This window comes from Platichthys flesus, chromosome 5 (genome assembly GCF_949316205.1).
Source record: "Platichthys flesus chromosome 5, fPlaFle2.1, whole genome shotgun sequence".
Lineage (NCBI taxonomy): Eukaryota > Metazoa > Chordata > Actinopteri > Pleuronectiformes > Pleuronectidae > Platichthys > Platichthys flesus.
In genome coordinates, this window is record NC_084949.1 from 16,094,473 (window position 1) to 16,117,860 (window position 23,388).

At 41.5% G+C, this 23,388-nt stretch overlaps 1 protein-coding gene across 2 annotated transcripts in view; it reads left to right on the forward strand.

Annotated features, from left to right (window-relative positions):
• LOC133953473 (ankyrin-2-like) overlaps positions 1-23,388 on the forward strand; it is a 75,101-nt gene that overhangs the window by 19,735 nt on the left and 31,978 nt on the right. Inside the window, exons 3-38 of one of the 2 annotated variants that reach the window (XM_062387395.1) lie at positions 4,379-4,477; positions 5,135-5,233; positions 5,542-5,640; positions 5,730-5,915; positions 7,237-7,335; positions 7,730-7,828; positions 8,001-8,099; positions 8,340-8,537; positions 9,248-9,346; positions 9,464-9,562; positions 9,696-9,794; positions 9,936-10,133; positions 10,266-10,364; positions 10,562-10,660; positions 10,823-11,020; positions 11,200-11,298; positions 11,660-11,758; positions 11,886-11,984; positions 12,086-12,184; positions 12,305-12,377; positions 12,581-12,631; positions 13,426-13,552; positions 13,636-13,714; positions 13,810-13,910; positions 14,280-14,315; positions 15,251-15,475; positions 15,609-15,707; positions 16,235-16,389; positions 16,539-16,750; positions 16,855-17,062; positions 17,302-17,398; positions 17,555-17,783; positions 18,068-18,193; positions 18,289-18,411; positions 18,513-18,545; positions 18,644-18,665. In XM_062387395.1, coding sequence (XP_062243379.1) covers positions 4,379-4,477; positions 5,135-5,233; positions 5,542-5,640; positions 5,730-5,915; positions 7,237-7,335; positions 7,730-7,828; positions 8,001-8,099; positions 8,340-8,537; positions 9,248-9,346; positions 9,464-9,562; positions 9,696-9,794; positions 9,936-10,133; positions 10,266-10,364; positions 10,562-10,660; positions 10,823-11,020; positions 11,200-11,298; positions 11,660-11,758; positions 11,886-11,984; positions 12,086-12,184; positions 12,305-12,377; positions 12,581-12,631; positions 13,426-13,552; positions 13,636-13,714; positions 13,810-13,910; positions 14,280-14,315; positions 15,251-15,475; positions 15,609-15,707; positions 16,235-16,389; positions 16,539-16,750; positions 16,855-17,062; positions 17,302-17,398; positions 17,555-17,783; positions 18,068-18,193; positions 18,289-18,411; positions 18,513-18,545; positions 18,644-18,665 — 4,261 coding nt within the window. The remainder of the gene's footprint in view (positions 1-4,378; positions 4,478-5,134; positions 5,234-5,541; positions 5,641-5,729; positions 5,916-7,236; positions 7,336-7,729; positions 7,829-8,000; positions 8,100-8,339; positions 8,538-9,247; positions 9,347-9,463; positions 9,563-9,695; positions 9,795-9,935; positions 10,134-10,265; positions 10,365-10,561; positions 10,661-10,822; positions 11,021-11,199; positions 11,299-11,659; positions 11,759-11,885; positions 11,985-12,085; positions 12,185-12,304; positions 12,378-12,580; positions 12,632-13,425; positions 13,553-13,635; positions 13,715-13,809; positions 13,911-14,279; positions 14,316-15,250; positions 15,476-15,608; positions 15,708-16,234; positions 16,390-16,538; positions 16,751-16,854; positions 17,063-17,301; positions 17,399-17,554; positions 17,784-18,067; positions 18,194-18,288; positions 18,412-18,512; positions 18,546-18,643; positions 18,666-23,388) is intronic. The other variant, XM_062387396.1, reaches the window with a different exon arrangement.

Sequence of the window (23,388 nt, forward strand, 5' to 3'; positions counted from 1 at the left end):
ATCAAGAGGGACACACACACACACACTGACACAAACACACACACACACACATGCCATCCCCTCCCCACTGCAACATGAGATCCCTGCCCTTCATAGTATCTCTCAGGGGTCAGATGATCACATTTGAGCCGTTGTCAGATGACTGAACATGCGAGTGACATTTCCACATTTAAATCCCAGCGATGTGATCACTAAGTGTGTCTGTGTGTTTGTGTGTGTGTGTGAGACTGTGTGTGTGACTGTGCCTGTGTGATTGTGTCTGAGAGAGAGATGGTAATACCATAATAGAGTAAATGTCATTTTGTAAGGATTCAGGAGCTCTTACGATCTAAAGCTGTGTGTGTTCATGCCCTTTTCCAAGCTTGCCCTCATACATGTGTGCACTTCTAGGAGTCATGTGCTTTTACACGCATGTAGTCTGACCATTAGTTTGCATGACTCTGACATCTGACAGACTGTGACACTGTGTGGGATCACCATCATCAGCTGTTCAGACTTCCTGTTGTCATGGTGACATGTTTGTGAGTCCATTGTCATGAGCAGTTTAAAGCCGCCAGTGGACTGAAGGAAGCTTTTCCAGTATAACTCTAGGGGGAATTTGCAGGGTTGCACTCACTGAATTGGGATTAATGTATAATTACTGTGTGTTTACATCCAGATGATGCTGTCAGTTACAAACACAATGCAGAATATTAAAAAACATTCTAACAGTGGTCATTGTAAATTTCCCCAGAGATGGTGCTATTTTAACCTTAATGGTAATTCAAGGAGATACTGGTTTCCACAAACAGCTCAATGATAGGAAGCTTAGATCATTCAAAGGGTTATGTTACCTGTTATTTGCAGGAAAATTGCTCTCAAGCTAATGAGTGGATCAGAAGCTAGTCAGTGGCAAAGCACTCCACAGAGCCATTATCTACTGTGTAACACTGCTGTCAGCAGTCAGTGCTCTGATGATAAGAGCATCACGAAACATGACTTGATAATAACTCACTTATCTGCATTGACTTTTACAATAAGGAGCCTTGGGTTGTATCCAAGCACATATTGAATCTCTGGGGTTAGTCCAGTATGTCAGTGCATTGTCATCACTTGGCTAAAATGAAAACAAGTTGGCCGGAAATTACATCATACGTTCACAGTTATAAATGTGGTTTGAAGTATGATATTAATATGTATGACTTACATATATATATATATATATATATATATATATTATTTATATATTTCTATGTCACCAGATATCATGAACAAACTTTATCCTAATATGAAGTCATTCTGTAAACCTGCACGGCCTTGAGAGATACTGGTGCGTCACTCAGAGTGTTGGCCTCGGCAGCCTATTCACTCATAACAGAAGAGTCTGATCCTAGAAAGCAGCCACAGGGTGGTCAGGGCCAGAGTCTGATGCCGAGGACGGTCAGCTGTCCAAAGCAGCTCCAGGGATAGATGAAGAGACAACCTCACAGATGATCCTTCTCTGACTCGCAGATCTGTGTCTTCATTCCCCAGATTCAAGGCAGTGGAGCAAGCATGCTTTGGTCTTTTTATAATATAAGACCTTTTTCTTTTAGAATTACAAATTGTAGAAAATACACTCTGTGTGTGAGAGAATTAGTTCTAATTCCAGTGTATTTTAGTTTCATGTCCTCACGGTCAGAGGACTTCCCCTCTAATCTACCCAAATGTTAATCCATGGTGAGTGATATTACTTTTTAATCTGCACTCATTTACATTATTTCCCCCGTTTTTCCTCTTGACATTCATCCCCTCTGACACCTGGACCTATAAACCAGCTCCCTTTTATTACCATGTCCAATTACAACAAAGGTCAGTGGTCAGAGGCGCAGGGATATTAATCTGCGTTGGGCGGAGCGGTTTCAGGCGGAGCTGCACGCTGCCATGCAGGGATCACTGCGTTGGGCTCTACGTCCATTACCTAAATGAAGCTTTCCCTTGCAGCTCAGGGGAGACAGAGCTTTAAATCAGTTCAGTTTGTGTGACAGAGTGTGTATGCGTGTGTTTCTCTGATTGTTTTACCTTTGGAACACACAACAGTAGAAATGTGATTGAAACACTCTATAATAAGACTGTGTAATTTTTTGCTGAGTCAGTGAGTTCAAAGCTGACATGTAAAGAGGATTTAGTCTCACGTTTGAAAGTAGTTTAATTTCATCTGCTGCAGTAGAGGTTCCACTGACTGACGGCTAATTATTATTAGACATGAGAAGCATTGCGTTTCCAACTCAGTGTTACCTCACACGACCTGAGTGACGGGGATTATGAAAATAATGATGATGTTCATGAAAGGGTTTAAACAACTGTAATAACCAGTTCCTTGATCATCAACACAGAGTATGAAGAACCATTTTTTTTTATTGATTCATCGTTTAAGTCAATAATCTAGTAAAAACTGTTATTGAATATTTTGAAATCAGGAAGATTTGTTTTTTCTTTCATCACAGTTTGCTCTGGTAATGGATTGTTATTCATATATCTGAAATATATTTGTTATTAGCGCTTCCAGCTGTCATGTTTTATGTCATTGTATATTACAGTTGCTCATTGTCTTAGGCTTTTGTTTAAGACCTAACAAGCAATCTGAAGACTTTGGGTTCGGGAAAGTGATCAATTATCTGACTAATTACAGACTAAATAATAAATGACCGAGTTAAATATAGTCATGGTGAATGAGCTGCCTAAATGTTGTTAATTGCAGCTAGTGTGTATATAGATATATAATATCTATATATCTATATAATATCTATATATCTATATAATATATAGATATATATGTGTCTGTATACGATATCTATATAGATATATAATGTATGTATATATATAGAGAGAGATATGTAGTCACTTGACCAGACGCTGACTCACAAACTTTGGCCTCTTAGGAATGACCTATTTTTTTCTTTCTTTTTGAAAGGCTGACATTTACAGTAGCTTCAAAATATGTGTTTCCATATGTGTGTGTGTGTGTGTGTGTGTATTTATGTCCTACATACCCTCTATGACTGTGCAGAAACATGATACCCCTTTGGCTGTTTGGCATTTGGCAACTCAGAGACAGAGAGTGAGAGTGAGAATGTGTGTTTGTGTGTGTGTGTGGGGGGAGTTGTTGTTCGCAACATAGCGGTTCCTCCATCTAGCGGATCAACAGTTCCTGTCTTTAAGCCAACCGAGAGGGAACTTGCAAAGGGGGTAAGAGAGACCCAGAAGGTTGAGCTGCAGGGGAAGGAGGCAGAGGACCTGTGGTGATCTTTGCCGCTCCATCACTTCTAAGTCAAACTCGGACTCTTATTTAGAAATCGTTTTGCTTCAGAAAAGCAAAAGTTAGAGAATAGCAAAGAAGCACAAGAAGGAAAGAAGAAGACAGAGGAGAGAGAGAGAGACACTCGCGTCTGGTTTGAGAAAAGGAGCACAAAGGATAAAAACGAGGTTGCGGTGAAGTACTCCCCCTAGTTGGCGGGTTTCAGAGAGACACAGCCCAGAATGGAAGAAGAGGAGGATGAGGTGATTTCTTCTCCGTGTTTGTCCAATAGTTGTAATATATTTTCACATGTGTGTTGTGTAGATTGTGTTGTGATGACCTGTTGCTGTGGTTGATGGATCCGAGGCCTCAGGTATTCTGATCACACCTTCCTGACTGAAGCGGCACTTTCTGTATTTGAGATTAACGTTGATGTCCGAAGACATTTCTGATAATAATAATAATCTATTATTATTATTATATTTCCGATGCTACTACTCTGGTTTCTAATTACGCTTTTTTTCTTTACCTTTTCTAAATAATAGTGTCTTCTCCGAATATTGGCGTTCTATTGTCATTTTAGGCTGGGCACATAATGTACATGCACAATATTCAAAATCAATGATCATATTTGAAACTATAAATCACCCTGCATTGGATTTGTCTCATGAATTTGTTACATTGAAATTAAATTCAAGTTGTTCCTCAGTGCATCAATTCCACATTCACAGCCTTTTTAAACTTCCTGGTTCTAATATTGTTATATATTGATACACTACCACATATAACAGTGTTTTTAATGTTGTAATATTTATAATACATGTTTAGTAAAGATATGTAACAGAATACATTGAAATGTTGCCTCATAACTCGCAATAAATGTTATGTTCTTAAGCATTTATTGCAGGAATATTTTAATTTACTGGTTTGTTGTTATTATGTCCACACCCTGTTTGTTCTGCTTCCTGTGATGTATAATGCAGGTATATGCATTGACCCAAGCTCTGGGGCCTGGGCGTTAATGTTTGTCATGTAACTCCATGTGCACTGATGCAATAATCAGTGAAGCACATATGTTAGATTGAACTCTTCTGATTGATGCTGCTGATGTTTTCTTTTCAGAATGGTCTGAATGCTTTGCACCTGGCAGCGAAGGAGGGACACACAGATTTAGTGGAGGAGCTGCTGGAGAGAGGAGCACCTGTTGACTCCTCCACCAAGGTACACACACTCACACACACACACACACACACACACACACACACACACACACACACACACACACACACACACACACACACACACACACAGACTAAAAGACAAAAAAAGAGAAAGAAGCGATGTAATACGTGGCATCAGTTGTGAAATACTGTGTAATTTAATGCTTCTAACTTGATCTGAGAAACCTGATTCGTCAGGCTGCTGGTGTTCCGTATGAGGTTCCAACAAAATATCTTATGTCCATTTTTAGAATTCTTATTTTTAGATACTTTCCTTTTTAAAACTAACGCGAGATTTTTATAACAAGACATAAAATGTGTTCTTTCAACTTAGAAACAGGTCACCGTGGCTTCACATTACATCTTAAATAGGTTCTTAACCCTCAGTGGAGACAGGGTTGTTTGTTTTTCGACTCTGGATGTCTGATGTGTCAGGTTCATCAGCGAGAGACAGTTAACAGCTAACAAGGAATCTGTCACTCTCCTGTCCACGTCCTTGGTTTGACATCAGTGTGATCTTTGGTATTAACAGTCAGTAACTTACACATCCTGAAAATAAAAACAATCACATGGTCAAAACAAGGAGGACGACGTTCACATCAGATGATTTAACCAAACACAAATGTACTAGAGGCCTTAATCCTAGTTCTCTCTGCAGAAAGGAAACACCGCCCTCCATATTGCCTCCTTGGCAGGACAGAAAGAAGTAGCATCTATACTGGTGAAGAGAGGAGGGGATGTCAACGCTCAGTCACAGGTGAGCATTTCGGTGAAAATAAGCCAAATCCATCTATATAAAACTGCTTGTGAGTAAATCAAAGACTGTTTGTTGACAACATGACAGCTTTCCAGAAGTGAAGCCAAAATCAACTTGATCGCCTCCTGGTGGCCCCCTGGTGACCGGCTTATGCATCAAATCTTTCCGTATTAGAACCAGTTTTTTCCCCACATGGCACCACCCGTACCCAGGATAATTTAGCTTCATTTTGTCCAGTGGGAGGAAGTGGAGACACGTCGTCCACCTTTTTATTCACAGTTATTCGAATATATTCATTGTTTCTACAGAATGGCTTCACTCCCCTTTATATGGCAGCCCAGGAGAACCACTTGGAGGTGGTGAGGTACCTGTTGGAAAGTGATGGGAACCAAAGCATTGCAACAGAGGTTGGTTAATGAATACACCTACTACAATACGCACATTTTCCTTTCATTTCATTCAAATTTAGTCTTTTTCTTTTTCTCTGCTCTTCCAGGATGGCTTCACTCCACTGGCCATCGCTCTCCAGCAGGGCCACAACGCCGTGGTCTCCCTGCTGTTGGAGCACGACACCAAGGGGAAGGTTCGCCTGCCGGCCCTGCACATCGCGGCCCGCAAAGACGACACCAAGTCGGCCGCCCTGCTGCTGCAGAACGACCACAACGCCGACGTCCAGTCGAAGGTGAGGGAGAGCGGGCAGGGAGAAACTGATATGGGGGGAGGGAAAAGATGGTGGAAGAACAGGAAAGAAGATTGTATTTAAAAAATAAGAGAGGGAATAAACTGAGTTTTATTCAAGTCTTCAATTAGGTTTGGTCTCGATTTGGAATAAGATAATATTAATGTAGAGTGCGTGTCGTTGTTTCCTCCTTTGTCTTTGCTTTTCGTTTTCTACGTGTGTGACCATGGAGACTTTCCCTGTGTGTAACCTGTGAATGTTGTGAGAAGCCCTTTCCCTAACAACCCGACTCCCTATTTCCCCTTTCTCTATATATGCATCCTAACCAGATGATGGTCAATAGAACCACAGAGGTATACCGACTCTCTATCACTTCTGACCTTCTCTTTCAGCTCTTTGGTTCTTATCTGTCCCTTTTTTAACAGGAGTTGTACTATTCTGCACGTCAGAATCATGTGTTTTTAAAATGAATGCATGCAACTGACTAGGCTGTAATACACCCTCCTGCATGGCTGAGAGTAAAAACAGCGAGTTGTAATAAACAATATCAGATAGCATTTCGTAGTCATTTATAATATTTGTTTTTGTTTACTTTATTCCTCTTTTTATTCATTACAATTGAAATAATACGAATCTAGAATTTATTAGCATGATATGTTTATATACTTAGACAGTTTCTTTTTTCATTTCTTGTTTTCTCTGCATAACCTGCATCATGTATCTTTCTGTGCACATTGATATCAGTGTTTTTCCTCTGAAGCAACAGATCAATATTTAAGTTAACTCTTTTTCTTAATTAAATTGCACCACGTCCATCAGAATGGGAAGGTAAGGATTGAGCCCACCTACAATTGTGTACCGTAAATGTCTATATACGCAGCTTATATATACATTTCCATTTGTCCGTCCAAGCAAATACACAGTGCTTAGTTGCTTTTCTGTATTAGATGTTAAGTCTTTAAAGTCTTTTTATTTTGACCTTTTTCGTGGTTTCTTTTTCTCAGTTTCTTTATTGTATTTCTTTTCACCATGCATGGCAGAATTACACAGTCTTTGCATTCATTATTTATTGCATGTGCTATTTTTGGGTCATGTATATTTTTTTATGCTTCTTCTTTCACCACATCTGGTTTCAGTTTTCAGCATGATGCCTCATCATTATATGGCTTCAGCAGATTCAGGTTTCATCCTTCATCTGCTCCAGAAAGATCTCATCTTCCTATCTTTCTTGCTTCCTTCCTTCCTTCTTTCCTTCCTTCCTCCCTTCCTTCCCTCCTCCCTTCCTGCCTTCCTTCCTCTGTCTCTCCTTGTCTGTCTCATACAGAGTGGGTTCACCCCTCTGCACATCGCGGCTCACTATGGTAACGTGAACGTCTCCACGCTACTGCTGAACAGAGGAGCTGCCGTCGACTTCCCTGCCAGGGTAGCGCCTCAATTTCCACCTATTCAGCACAGCCTTCTGCTCTGCTGTGTCATTTCACTGAGATGCTTCCAGAACTGTGTATTTGCTATGTTCAATCATCACTTTTCTTTTTAATATAAGCCTTTATTAACTGGTTTTCCTGATAGTTTTAAAAGTAAAACGTTTGCAGAGAAGTAGCCGTGCTGACGCTGGTTCACAATTTAGTTTCTTGGATAGTTAGCGATGAGACTTTCAATAAATGTGTCCAACAAATTTTGTAATCATATATTAATGAAAATGAAACCACCACTTTTTGATTAAGAATAGAATAATGTGAGCTCCCACTATCATGAAATATATTATTTTGAATGGGAATTGTGATAAACCTTCCTCTATTTCCCTCATGGTATTCCAGAATGGGATAACTCCGCTCCATGTGGCCTCCAAGAGAGGTAACACCAACATGGTGGCCCTGCTGTTGGACAGAGGGGGTCAAATAGACGCTAAAACAAGGGTGAGACTTTTTTTTCAATCCGGACATTGGTTTTCATTAAATTGGGATAATTGTGTAATTATCCTCTAGTATACTTACCTACTGTCAATTATTTGTTTTGTCAGAAAAGCCAAACTGGAATTACTTCGATATTTTGTGTATATTCATGTGTTTTTGTCTACGTGTCCTCCAGGATGGACTGACCCCCCTGCACTGTGCAGCCAGGAGTGGACATGAACATGCAGTGGAGCTGTTGCTGGAGAAGGGAGCGCCGATGTTAGCTAGAACCAAGGTATTGAATGGCTGTGATAACACTAACCTACAATAACCCAGAATAATTCCTGCTATAAAATAAATGTGTTTTCAATTTGGCTCCGAGATCAAATTTACTTAAAAACACAGGCTTTCAGTATTCACATGAAAAATACTAAATACACTTATACTTCAGTTTCACATATTTTCATTTCCTACTCCTTTTTCGTTTCCCTAACCACCTATGGCCTCTATCCATGTACCTGACACTTGCACACAGAACGGACTGTCCCCGCTGCACATGTCGGCCCAGGGAGACCACGTCGAGTGTGTGAAACTCCTGCTGCAGGATAAGGCGCCTGTTGATGATGTCACCCTGGACTACCTCACAGCGCTGCATGTCTCAGCTCACTGTGGCCACTACAGAGTCACCAAGCTGCTGCTGGACAAGAAGGCCAATCCCAATGCTAGAGCACTGGTAGGTAGACACATCAAATAACAACATCAAAACATACTCATCAATATACACACATACAGACACGAGTGACAAACATACAGCGGCTTAACATTGACACAGGTTAATATATAATATAGGACTATTAACCACATATTAAAGAATGAGAGATGAGCTGCTTGACGACATACAGTAGGATTTCATCACAAGAAGAAAAAAGTAATGGTCACATAATATGAATACCAATATGAAAATAGCGCACTAGAGTGCTCCTGAAACTAGAGCACTCAGTTGTGTGCACACCTCTGCCAAGGCCCCACAGTCCCCTCAAACCCAGTCTAATCAATCATCATACCAAAGCCAAGAAAACATTGCAGATCATGAAATCATAATTTCCATCGATTACTCTAAGAACAACATTTATTCACAACATTAAAAACAATTTGGATCTACTCCAAATGCACACACTCAAAGAACTCACTCTCCTAAATATATCATGGATCAGTCACAGGAACATTGGTGAAAAATGTAAAAACCACGGGTGAAGTTTTCAGGGGCAATCCTTCTACCGAGTTATATGGAAATCCGTTTTTTCGTTATCCTGCTGAAAAACAGACAAACAAATGGACAGGGGTGAAAACACATCTTCCTTTAAAAAAGGAAAAACACTCTCTCTCAGCTGTAGATCATTGAGACATTTAGTAAATACATTTTTCTCTCACTTGCTCTGACAGAATGGATTCACCCCGCTCCACATTGCCTGTAAGAAGAACAGGGTGAAGGTGATGGAACTGTTGGTCAAATATGGCGCCTCCATCCAGGCCATTACCGAGGTTTGTGGGAATGTCTCGGGACAGCATCTGTCAGTAATGTACACTCCTACATTACACTTCGCTCTAAATGCTCATCTTCTCTGTTTCCTGTACCTTTGTGTCTTTTTCTCATTCCAGTCTGGTCTGACACCAATCCATGTCTCCGCCTTCATGGGCCACCTCAACATTGTCCTGCTTCTGCTGCAGAACGGCGCCTCCCCTGATGTCCGTAACATTGTGAGTAGGAGTTTGAGAGTTTGAATAGAGGTTGTCAGTGCGCCCACTTGGCAGCTACACTACTGGACGGAAAGTGTTTCATTGAGCACCGTGTCTGATAAATGCTGCTAAATGTCCTGTGTGTGCTCATCAGCGTGGTGAGACGGCACTCCACATGGCAGCACGAGCAGGTCAAATGGAAGTGGTTCGCTGTCTGCTGAGAAATGGAGCGCTGGTGGACGCCATGGCCAGGGTGAGTCAGCGCCGCGTCATCAGAGTCTCCTGTTGATAGTGAATGAGCATATTTCATACACACAGGTCACGTCGCCTGCCTCTGACTAACACGTCTATGTTTTTCTTGCTAATCCCTGAACCTCTGGATGATTAACCGCAGGAGGAGCAGACTCCGCTCCACATCGCATCACGTTTGGGGAAAACCGACATAGTCCAGTTGCTGCTTCAGCACATGGCACACCCTGATGCTGCCACGACCAACGGGTACACTCCCCTCCACATCTCAGCCAGGGAGGGGCAGGTGGAGACTGCTGCCGTGCTGCTGGAGGCCGGAGCCTCACACTCAATGGCCACCAAGGTGAGCAGAGGACACTGTCGTCTGTGAATCACACAGATAGAGACGGAGAAACATTGATGGATCACACAACCGGATGCATGTTCTTTTCATTAACCGGCTGAGCGTCAACACTCTCCTTTTTCCCCTCTGCAGAAAGGATTTACTCCATTACATGTAGCAGCTAAATATGGAAGCCTGGACGTAGCAAAACTTCTACTTCAGCGCAAAGCTCTTCTCGACGATGCCGGCAAGGTGGTGATGCTTTTAATTTCACTGAGATACACGGTGCACTTAATCTTTCAGTCTTTCAGTCTCCGACCAGAATTCATTTGTTTGTTCCTCCTCAAATCGACTCATTGCAGAGAAGAACAGAACTGTTTTCAAATCATAAATGCACTTTGTTATGCCACAGAAATCTCATTTTTGTAATCGCATGCTTCCTCCTACAGAGTGGCCTGACTCCGCTACATGTGGCAGCTCATTATGACAACCAGGAAGTAGCTCTGCTGCTGCTGGATAAAGGGGCTTCACCTCATGTTACCGCAAAGGTCAGACTGAACACCAATTGATAAACTGTTTCCTTCGACATCTTTAAACATATTGGCATGATAAAGGAGTGATGCTAACAGGCCTTTGTTATGCCTCCCTGCTGTTGGTGCTGTTCCTATGGTATCACAGTATTTAACTGCTTACCATGCCTCCCTCTTCAGAATGGCTACACTCCTCTTCACATCGCGGCCAAAAAGAACCAGAAGAATATCGCACTAGCTCTGCTGCAGTATGGAGCAGAGACCAACGTTCTGACCAAGCAGGGAGTCAGCCCTCTACACCTGGCAGCCCAGGAAGGACACGCTGAGATGGCCAGTCTGCTGCTGGGGAAAGGAGCCCACGTCAACACAGGCACCAAGGTCACACATGAACACACAACACAATCTAAGAATTGTCGGACACTTATTTTGAGAAGATCCTCTGTGGGTGCAAGGAGCTTCATTAGATCTCACATTCTGAATATGCAGCAAGGATTTAGTTAAATGTGTTGCTTTATATAATACTAATGGTGGAAAACCTTGTGCTTCATGTGCTACAGAGCGGACTGACTCCTCTGCATCTATCAGCCCAGGAGGACAGAGTCAATGCTGCAGAAGTTCTGGCCAAACACGATGCAAACCTGGATCAACAAACTAAGGTTCAAACAGGCACACACATACAAGTGCACACTAATACAATCAGTCAAAAACTAGACCTGAGGAGACTGAATTGATGTTAAGGGATTTATTTAATTCTAAGGTGATATATTAGAGAATCATGGCAGGACATACTTTATGTCTGTCTATGTGTGTATTAACTGCCATTGTCTGTGTTTATAAGCTTCTTTTTAAATATGCCACTCAAATTTTGCATATCTGCCACCTACTGGTCTTTGGAAGCATCACATGTCCACAGCCCTTAGGTGGATGGTATCTATGCCAGTTTGTTGTTTATTTGTTGGATCATAACAATTCAAGCAAATAACATTCTCTTTCTCTGCATCGTCCTCCACACTTCAGCTCGGATATACTCCTCTGATCGTGGCCTGTCACTATGGAAATGGCAAGATGGTGAACTTCCTATTAAAGCAAGGAGCGGGGGTCAATGCCAAAACCAAGGTAGACTTCAAATGTTGAATCTAAAGCATCTAAACTCTGCTCACTTAAATCTGAAAGCTCAACGGCGAGACAAAATACAATCAAAATCATATTGACCCTACAAAACCTATTCATGTTTGCTCTACAGAGTGGTTACACACCGCTTCACCAGGCTGCACAACAAGGAAACACACATATAATCAACGTGCTGCTGCAACACGGGGCCAAACCCAATACTACTACAATGGTAAGAAAAAAAACATTCACTTCACTCTTATAAACATAAGAACTGTTGTGATAATCAAAACTAATTATTCTGCCCAAACTCTGCGCCCTGCTTTCCTTCAGAATGGAAACACTGCTCTGTCGATTGCTCGGCGCCTGGGTTACATCTCTGTGGTGGACACACTGAAAGTTGTCTCTGAGGAGATCATCACCACCACAACGGTACAAGTACATGCAGACATTGGATCACTTACTTTACATTTCCCACAAAGCTGAGTTAAAATGTTTCTTTTCTCTTCCTATGTTTTTCATGACTTTGAAAATGGATGTCACTCACATCAGACGGTCACTGAGAAACACAAGCTCAACGTCCCTGAGACCATGACGGAGATCCTTGACGTTTCTGATGAAGAGGGTGAGTTACTCTGAGCTGAAAAAGCAAGAAAGAGACGATATCAAACTCATTCTTTTCCTATGAAAGACATGTACAACGATGATTAGGATTCACTATGACACTGAAACCCACAAACCACCCGTTCTGCGCTGGTCATAATGAGATGTATGTTGTGGGTGAGGTCGATTTGAAGCTGTGGTTCTGAAAGTTGTGTTGTTTCATAGCTCTGAGGCTGGAGGACGAGCCCTTATTTGAGATGTCTGTGGAGCTGGAAGGTACCGCAAAATGCCCTGCTCTGCTATGACTGCTTGGTGTGGGCTCTCTGTGTGTACTTGTAGCTAATCTTCATGATCATTTTGATAGTGTGCAGTAATAACAACTATACAAATAATTATAATATTAATAAACTTCCTTATTATTGCACTTGACTTACCAAAGTTCTTTCCAAATTGAGTAAAACCTTAGATTTTAGTCTTCAGCCTTTTACTCTTAACTTTGTAAACCCTGCGGGTCATCCGCTCCCAGAGAATCGATAAGTTTGGTTGTGCGTTTATAAACCTGATTTTACCCTTCTATTTTATAGGTTTATAATTAGAGTGTGGTTGATTGTGTTTTAATGCATTGGTTGAAACTAACGGCACAAAGTGTGTGAGGATGTAATCCTGACGGTTATGTGGAATGGGAAATGCTCTGAAGTAACACTATACTTGTGGGACCTGTTCATGCTCGCAAGTGACATTTGTTCTGACATGTGAAACACCTCAAAATAAACAAAGAGAAAAGTATCTCATCTACGAATTCCAGAAATCTGTATGTGGCTCTCGTATCTCGAGAACTGTTCATTTTATCGGCTTCATACTTGAAGTGCTGTGTTAAGGGTCCAAGGAAATGCATTGTTGAGTTTGAACATATGATAAGTTCAATATGAATAAATGGCCGACTAGCGATCTGTAGCAGCGGCTCAAGGGACTCATCAACGGGACATTGTCAATCACGACAGCCGGTACAATCGCGACAACCTCAACTTTTCTTCATAAAATATCTCAAATGTCACACATTTGTCTCCCAGGTGAGGACACCATGACAGGGGACGGTGGGGAGTATCTGAGAGCAGAGGATCTCAGGGAGCTGGGAGATGACTCTCTTCCGGGACATTACCTGGACGGCTTCAGCTACATGAGCCACAACCTGGACAGGTCACCATCATCACACTCCAACTGAGTCTAATCATACATCTAAGATGCGTTCACAGGCATTAAACGTTTGGCTTTTCCAACAGGCAGCAGCACACCCCTATTCACCAAAGCTTCCATCAGAGGGAAGGCGTTCTCATCGAAGACATGCTTACCAGCCACCAGGTGAGGATTAAACAAACACCCTGAGTTTAGAATATGTAGATCCTTGTTTTCTGAGGGTCTTAAGTGACTCAATGAATGATTTTGTTGGTCTGTAGATGTCAGCGTTATCGAGAGAAGACAAAGAATCGTTCCGTCTGAGCTGGGGAGCTGAGCACCTCGATAATGTGGTGCTGTCCTCCAGTCTGTTACACTCAGGGTATTTGACTCTCTACTCTCTCTCTCTCTCTCTCTCTCTCTCTCTCTCTCTCTCTCTCTCTCACACTCACTTGCTCTTGAAATGGAGACTCCATCTTCCGCAGTCACTGTTCATATCGGCATTGTATGAGTCACCTGTGAATCAATTTTAATTTCTCCTCACATTATCTTTCACTCCTTCACTTCGGTGTTTTCTATCTCTCTTCCTTCTCTGATCTTTGCTTCTGTGTCTTTTTCTGTCACTTTTTTCATTCTCATTCTTCTTTATTCACTTTTTGGTTTCAAATTATATGGCCTCCTCTCGTCTTGGCTGTTTTTTGTGATTGTGATTGTGTGTGTGTGTTTGTGTGTGTTTGGTATCTGTTTCTAGCCATTCCTCGCCGTGCCTAGACAATGACAACAGCAGGTGATACTCTTTTAAGTTTGGCTACTCTCTCAGTCTTCTCTCCTCTGGGCCTTTACTTTCTCCTCATCCACTACTCAACCCCCACCTCATTCTCATCATGTCTGCCTGCATGATTTCGTTATGCACGACTTGGCATTTGTTGGGGACTATTTTCAGAAGCGTATTAAAACATGTCACTAGCGAGTATTAAAAGTGCCAGAATGTTATATGTGGGACTGACTTATAATAAAATGCAGTGTTCTTGTTTAGCACAACACAGTAAAATCAGCTAGTGTAACAGTTTGATGGACAATAATGGAAGTGTCTTTTTTTTTAACCAATTAACCATTAACCAATTGAATGACACGTATACTAGTACTCTTCCTGCCATTGCTTCGAATCCAATGTTCACACCATACAAATGAACCGCACCAAAGGCATAAATGCTCCAAGGTTCGATTTAACCGTACTAGACTAAGCTGGTGTGAACCCAACTGAATCAAACTTACCCTTTCAGATCTTAAACCACTTGCCTCCATTTCCTGATCAGCTGATACTGGTCTTGCTGTGGTTTGACTGTGGTCCTCCTCAAGTCAACATGTTTAAACATTTCATATACAGAACCTATGTGATAATTTGCCTGAAAACCTCTAATCTTTGAATGTATTTGCTCCTTGACACATACTAGAAAGAATTATGTTCAGTGTTCTCCCTTCTTTCCTTGCCTGTCTTGCAAGTTGAATTTCCAGTGGAATGAAACTGATCTATGAATATAACAATGGAATGAAATATGATCTACTGAAACCTGCTTGTTGTTATGCTACTACTGACTTATAATCATGAATGTCCCTCAATTTTGTTTTGGTTGCCTTCTCTGCATTGAAGTTTAGAGATTTGAGTCATTAATCAAAGAGTCTTTAGCCACTTCATCCATTGCTCGGGCCGTTTTTTCATAGCTTCCTGGTCAGCTTCATGGTGGACGCCAGGGGCGGGGCCATGCGCGGCTGCCGTCACAATGGCCTGCGAATCATCGTACCACCAAGGAAGTGTTCTGCACCTACACGGGTGACGTGCAGGCTGGTGAAGAGACACCGCCTGGCGTCTATGCCCCCTATGGTTGAGGGTGAGGGGCTGGCTGGGCGCATCATAGAAGTAGGGCCCACTGGAGCTCAGTTCTTGGGGTAAGTGTGTGTTCTCACTTTGTTTGTGTGTACCTTGTTTATGTGCATTTGCCGGAGTTTGTGTGTTTCCACACTCAATGTGGTGTGTTCATAATTTCTTCTCGACTCCCTCTCTGTGCTGCGTACGGATCAGTAAGCTCCACCTGCCCACAGCTCCGCCCCCTCTGAATGAGGGCGAGAGCTTGGTCAGTCGCATTCTGCAGCTGGGTCCTCCAGGAACCAAGTTCCTCGGGTAGGACCATGGGTTGGGAAGACCCTACTAGTCTGGAATCCTGCTCACCTCCTCTCCCCCATATTTTCCTCTGTGTCCACCTTAGACAATATCATTTATTTTTATTTTATGAAGACATTTATTGTTTGGATTTTTCGTAACTTCACTTCTTTCTTTCTTTCAAGCTTTAGTCTCAAATCACTTGACCTTTTGCCTCTTATGTTTTGAGTAGTCTCCATAGTTTCCTTAGTGTCCAGGCTTGTTTCTAGTTGGATTATGTTGCTGATGTGTCGTGGATATATTTTTTTCCTATTTCAACATTTCCCAGCTTACTTTTCAATGAATATTGTTTGTTTTACTCCGCATGATGTGCACCTAATGTTTTTTAACCCCAAATTTGAATTTTTGTTTTGTTTCCTTTCTTTGTTTTTTAATGAGGTCATGCATAAATCAACCCAAACATCATATTATTTCCCTAAAAATGTCCAAACTTACCACGTTCTTATGGCTGGAGTTTGTGTTTGATTGTACGTTTTCGCCCCCTTTAGGCCTGTGATTGTGGAGATTCCCCATTTCGCGGCCCTGCGGGGCACAGAGAGAGAGTTGGTGATCTTGCGAAGTGAGACCGGGGAGAGCTGGAGGGAGCACCACTGTGACTTCACCGAAGAAGAACTTAACCTGATACTTAATGGCATGGATGAAAGTAAGGGATCTTAATTGGATTGTGATGTAGTTGTTGATAGGAGTTCAAATCTCCCATCACAACATTTCTGATTCAAACAGTATATCAAAACACCACAGCACAGAAACGTCACTCAGGGTATTTATACTTACTTTTTCTGATTGTATCAGAACTTGATTCTCCTGAGGAGCTTGAGAAGAAAAGAATATGCCGCATCATGACCCGAGATTTCCCACAGTACTTTGCGGTGGTCTCACGGATAAAGCAAGACAGTCATTTCATTGGACCAGAGGGTGGGGTCCTCAGCAGCACTCTTGTGCCTCAGGTCCAAGCCGTCTTCCCTGAAGGAGCCCTCACCAAGAAGATCAGAGTTGGGCTACAGGTACATACAGTGCATGCATTGGCCAGGCACGTATGAGTGGAACGTTAATCCTAAAGGAATCAATAAAAATGGTGAATTCATATGACTTTTGTACCTTGTTTTAGGCTCAGCCCATTGATGTGGAAGTGGTCAGAAAGATTCTTGGTAACAAAGCCACATTTAGCCCAATTGTGACACTGGAGCCAAGAAGGAGGAAGTTCCACAAACCAATCACCATGACGATCCCGATTCCCAAGAGCTCCAACCCTGACGAGCCAAGCTCGGGGTACAGTGGGGAGACCCCCACCTTACGTTTGCTTTGCAGTATTACTGGTTAGTATGGGAAATAATAATACATAATCAAATGAGCAACTAATGTAAAAATAAATGGAATGTAAAGTCATCTAATGTGGTTGTTTTTTATTCCTGTTTTGGTTTGGCTGTGTTTTGGGGCTTTTCATCATAATTCTTGAAAGGCAAAGAGAAATTCTGTCATAAATAATCCTTTCTATGAATACAACCTAATTAAAAAACGAGTAAGACTTGTTCGGTAAAATGTTTCTGTGTTTCAGGTGGAACCACTCCTGCCCAATGGGAGGACATCACCGGCTCCACACCGCTCACCTTTGTCAACCAATGTGTTTCCTTTACCACAAATGTATCAGCAAGGTAAATACTTCCAAGGTCCTCTGTCTTTCACTTTGAAGTTGAACACTTTGTGACATCCTACTTTTCTTTCATTTAGGTGGTTTAAAAACATACCATGGGTGCCTAGCATACTGTGAAACTATACGGTAACATCGCTCAATATTCGTATCCCCACAGGTTCTGGCTGATAGACTGCAGACAGATCCAGGAGTCCGTTAGTTTTTCTTCTCAGCTGTACAGAGAGATCATCTGTGTTCCCTACATGGCCAAGTTTGTCATCTTCGCCAAAACACTCGACCCCATCGAGGCCCGGCTGCGGTGCTTCTGCATGACGGACGACAAGATGGACAAAACCCTGGAGCAGCAGGAGAACTTCACTGAAGTTGCCCGCAGCAGAGATGTTGAGGTGCAGTGGGATGATGGGGACAGATGAGTGGGAAAGGGATCGTCGAAAAGGGGCTAGAGGATAAGTGAGAGGAGTTATGGTGAATAAGCTTGTAGCCATAGAGCAGAGGGATAAATAAGAAGAGTCGGTGTGCTCTAACAAAGTGTGATAGAAATAACTTTTATTGACTGAGGTTAAGTTTAACATTGCCACAGCTCATGTCCTTAAAAATCTAATATTGCTGTTTGGACAAAGACCTTAATGATTTGTTTGAATAGTGATAACAACTGTCGATCCACATACAGGTGCTGGAGGGAAAACCCATATTTGCCGACTGCTTTGGAAATCTGGTGCCACTTACCAAGAGTGGTCAGCACCACGTGTTCAGCTTTTTTGCCTTCAAGGAGAACAGACTGGCGCTCTTCATCAAAGTATGACGATACGTCTGACAATACCACAGATTTACTCAGAGGTTCATAAGTCAGATATCTATAATTAAGTGAATTGTTGTTTCCTTAATATCCAGATTAGAGACACAGCACAGGAACCGTGTGGTCGCCTGTCCTTCACAAAGGACCCAAGGACGTACCGTAGTCTGAACCACAACGCTATCTGCAACCTGAACATCACCCTCCCAACATACTCAAAGGTTCCTATTCACAGAATTCACTTTGTGTACCTATTATAACTGTGATTTATTATGCAGTAACTCCATTGTTTGCTTTCCCTCTGCTGCATTCTTCTCTTAAGGAGTCTGATTCAGACCAAGATGCAGATGACGAGGTAAATAATGTTTACTTCATATAGTAGCACAACAAGGACACAATAATATTACTATTAGGTTGCAGCTAACCTTATCCCTTTTTGTCTTTTTTCTGCAGAGTGAAAAGAGTGACAAGAAATGTAAGCTGAACTTATAATATTTGAATAGAACAAAGACACTTTGAAGTGATAGATATAATGATAGTATAATATAGTTTAACGCATTTGAGACATTTTATATAAGTGATGGTCAATCTTGGTCCTGAGTGTATTAGTGCATAATTTATCTGCAATTATATCATTTGCAGTTCACATAAAAAAGAACTGATCATAAAGGTTATAAAGTGCAGAAATACAGAAATCGCTCTGTTCCAAGAGATGCGTCGATTGGTGTGTTTAACTTACTCTTTGGAATAACCCTGCTTTTTTATTTTGCTCTACTAACACTGTGTTTGGTTACGTGTTCGTTACTGGCAGCTATGCTATGGCTGATGTACTCCTCATTCCTTTAATCCAAACCCCACTGACTTTCTCCCACCCATTTTCATTTTCTGTATTTGCCATGACCTTTTTCATTCTTTTATAAATCATAAACCGAGCTCAAAGTTATATTTTTTATTCAATCCATGCTGATCTTATCTTGAGAGGTTTTATTTGTGCTGTAATAATATCTAAGCAATTTTCATTTTGACAATTATCATTCTCTCAGATTACATTTCCTAACAGGTTTGCAGTGGCATGTTTATACTGAAATACTTGACGAAGAACATTATGTTATTTGTTATTTTGCTTAAATGTGTACATCACGTAAACGTTTCGTCCTCATTTACCAACTTTCATTAGTTGCTTTCATTCATTCATTCACGGAGTTGACAATTTTAAACAATTGTACAACACGTCTTTTCTGTAATTAATCAGGAACTAACTTCTTATTATAAGATATGACTTAATTTTTAGTTAAGTTGAAGAACTGGAGTAACTCTTATACAAAACTTAAATAAAATAGAATCCATCAACAATTACTTTAAACCTCTTCTTGCTAACAAACCGTGTTCATTTTGTATTAAAAATGTATTATTTTTATATATATTATTCTTTGTTTGAACAATTTTAATTTGTGGGCAGACATGACTCTTCATGTCAGCAACAATCTTGAGAGTTTTTGTTTGTCTGTTATGTTTTCTTCCTGTTCCATCAGACTTTGTGTAGCCTTCTTGTTCTTTGTGTTTCCTGTGGTAAAGGTTATATATACGAGGTTTTAAACATTGATGTTGTCGCCATCAGCAATCTTCTTGTGGAGTGGGCCTAATGGCATCTAGAGCAGAGAATGAAGTCCCTCTGTTTGTGTTGGGATTCAAGTTTTTTTCGGTTCCTTGTGTTGGTTGCCAGTTCAGGCGTGTGTTCAGCTATAGACGTGAGGGCAACACTTTGAAGAGAACACAAGGGAGGGGAGAGTTTTGGCAGTGGCATGGCCAACAAAGCATTTGTTGTTGTGGTGGGAGATGCTGATTATTACGACATATAGTGGCGGTGAATGTCGTATATATAACCTTTACATTTCTGAATAAGTAGTCAAACAAATTAGAAAATCATTATTCTTTCCAACATTCTACCTCTTTTGTTACTCCGCCTGGCTTTGCTTGTGCTGCTGCTGGTCTTCTTCCCTTTAAACTCTTCTGGATCCCTGGGTCATCTCCTTTTTGGGTCTTCATTTCAAGACTTCTTTATCCTCTGCCATGTCACTCTTACTTGCTCTCTGAACTGAAGATGGATTTTTGATGGCATTGTCTTGATCACAATTTTCTGATGTCTCTCTTCCCCACTTCATTTGTCCCTTATGTTCTTTACCCTTTTTGATTATGATTTTTCTAAATGAAGATGATGAATCAGAATCAACTGACTTCTCCCTGAGAACTAACCAACCTCTTGACCCCGCAACCCTTGCAAGCCCAGACCTTCTCTCAGACATGTCGGACATCAAATTGTGTGCTATTCTGACTACAGGGCAAATGAATGAGGAGGGAACTGAAGTTGGAGCCTTTGAGCATTTTGCCGAAGTGGAACAATTCAAAGTCAGCGTGCAAAATGTTGCAGAGACTCAAAGAGATGGACTGGATAGCACTAGAAAAGAAGTAAAAGATGGTGATGCTAAAAAAGATCAGCATGGTTCACTCTGTGAGACTAGGGCAGACACGAGTATTTCACTTGTCAAAGAACAAGTCATACAAGAGATTTGCATTGACAGGAAGACTTTAAGTGGAGCTACCACTGAGGTGAGAGACATGTCAGGCATGGTTTCACACCTTAACCCAGACATGGAAGAACACTTTGAACAGAGACCTGTAATGATGAAGAGTTCTGAAGAAGAACATACCCAAGATGGAACTGAAGAGGTTGTTGTCAAGCGTGATGGCAAACGGCGTCCTCCAGATATCAAGAAACCTATTAGGAAGAAACTCAGAGACAGGGAGCGATCTGCATGTAGCAGCTCTGAGGGTGAGCTGGAAAGGATGAGCTCAGAGGAGTCTTTGGATGGTGATGTTGTTCTTAGGGAGAGTGGCCTTGTACCAACCTCAGTGATGGATCCTCCAGCTTCTCCTTTAGTGGTTGAAACATCTATAGGATCTATAAAAGAGAGAGTGAAAGCTTTACAAAACAAAGTTGAAGGTGATGAGGTGCAAAAAAATACTCAAGATCCATCACAGGGAGAAAAATTGTCTATCACCACAAGGAAGATGGAGGCAGACTTGCCAGAGCTTCCAAGAGTTCCCAAATCCCCTAAATCTCAAACAGAAAGATTAGAGGAGACTATGTCTGTCAGGGAGCTAATGAAAGCATTCCAAACTGGGCAGGACCCTTCAAAAAGCAAATCTGGGCTATTTGAACACAAAGCTGTGACTTCTAATGATACATTGCACCAAACTCAACAGGAGCCACAATCACAAATCCATCAGGACCCCACAATTTTACATCAAGCGAGCGATGTCAAGAAATGCGACAAAACAGATGAACCGGTTCTCTTATTTCGAGATAAATCTGAGGATACAGAGTTACGGTCCGATAGTAATAATTTTAGAAAGACCGTCAAATTTGTTGATACAAATCCATGTGAAGACGGAAGAGTAAGCCTACAGAGAGAGACAGCAGAGTTGTCAGAAAATGAGGCTATGTCTGTAAAGGACCTGATGAAATCATTCCAGTCTGGTCAGGATACATCAAAAACTAAAGTGGGGCTATTTGAACACAAACCTATAGCTTCTGGTCTTTCAACATTTATGTCCCAATCAGAAGTTTCTGAAGAGGTACAGATGTTTAAACAAAGTCCTACGCAGGCGCCAAAATCACAAAATCAAGCTCAGAGCCTGAAAATGTTCCATTCACAAAGCGATGTCAACATCCATGGCGAGACAGACTTGGAAGATCAACCAACACATGTGTCTGAGAAGGTGCCCTTGAATTCCGATGCTGCTCCTTCTGGTAAGACAGTAACATTTGCGGATACAGTTCAATGTGACGATGGAAGGGTTATCCCACAGATAGAAACAACAGAGTTTTCAGAGAAAGAGACCATCTCTGTGAAGGAGCGGATGAAAACATTCCAAACTGAACAGAGATCTTTAAAAGGTAAAAGTGGGCTATTGGAACCCAAAACAGTGGCTTATTCTTGTATTTCAACAATCATATCTGAATCTGTATGTCCTGAACCAAAAGAATGGATCAAACTCAGTCCTACACAGGAGCCAGAATTACAAGCACAAATACAGAATCCTGCGTTTTACCATCCTGAGAGTGATGTCAACATATCTGGAGCGTTGGATGTAGAACCTCAAATGGCAACCCTAAAAAGAGATGCCTCTGGGGAATCACAACTATATTTAGGTACCACTTATTTGGGTGAGACGATCAGAAGCAATAGTAGGAGTTCATCTGTAGACATGCAAATCAGCCCTGATCGTAGACCTTCTGAGGATTTTAGTGCTGACATAAAGGCTGAGCTGGAACAAAGTCCAGAGTACCAGCTATTCAAGCAAACATCCACAACTGCAGATGTAAGCAATCAGATGGAGGAACTTGAGGAAGAGACCCTGATAGATGAATCTAATGCAAATCGGGCATCTATATTGATTCCATGTATGAAAGATTATTTTGGGAAAGATGGAGAACTAAGTCCTGACAGTCCGAAACATGAAGGCATGGCTGAAACCTCAGACACTAGTGTTGGTATTAGGACCCCTCATTCCAGCTCAGGAGAGAGCGACAATTATGAAGGCCCCAAACTGACCTACCAAGTGAACAATGAAATGCATACTTACTCTGCTGGAAGAGAAGAGAACAGCAACACACCTTCACCAGAGGAGAAAATGCATGAATCATGGATGGAATATGCCACTACTCACGGAAACAAAATCCTATATACACAAATTGACAGTGAAGTACCAGATGTCAAAATTGAGGAGGCAAAACTTAAAGAAGACCACATCGAGAAGAAAACATCTAATCAGACATCCACTGCAGTAAGAGATATGTCAGGGATGTTGTCTTTCATGAGCAGTGATTTGGATCAGGATCTACGAGCACAGCCTCTGGTACGACAGCCATCAGATGAAGATGTTGTTCAGGATAAATTTGAACAAATCATTTTAATTAAGGACAAGGATAAAGAAATCCTCACATATGTTACTGTTGAAAATAAAGGAGCAATTATTGATGGAACATTGCAAGACATAAATCAAGCAACAATAGAAGAACTTTCAATTACAAGGAGAGTTTACGAAACTCAACCAACCTTGACCGAAGAACTTTCAATGAAGGAAGATTGGGTAGAGAAAAAGACGTCACATCATCCATCTACAAAAGTAAAGGA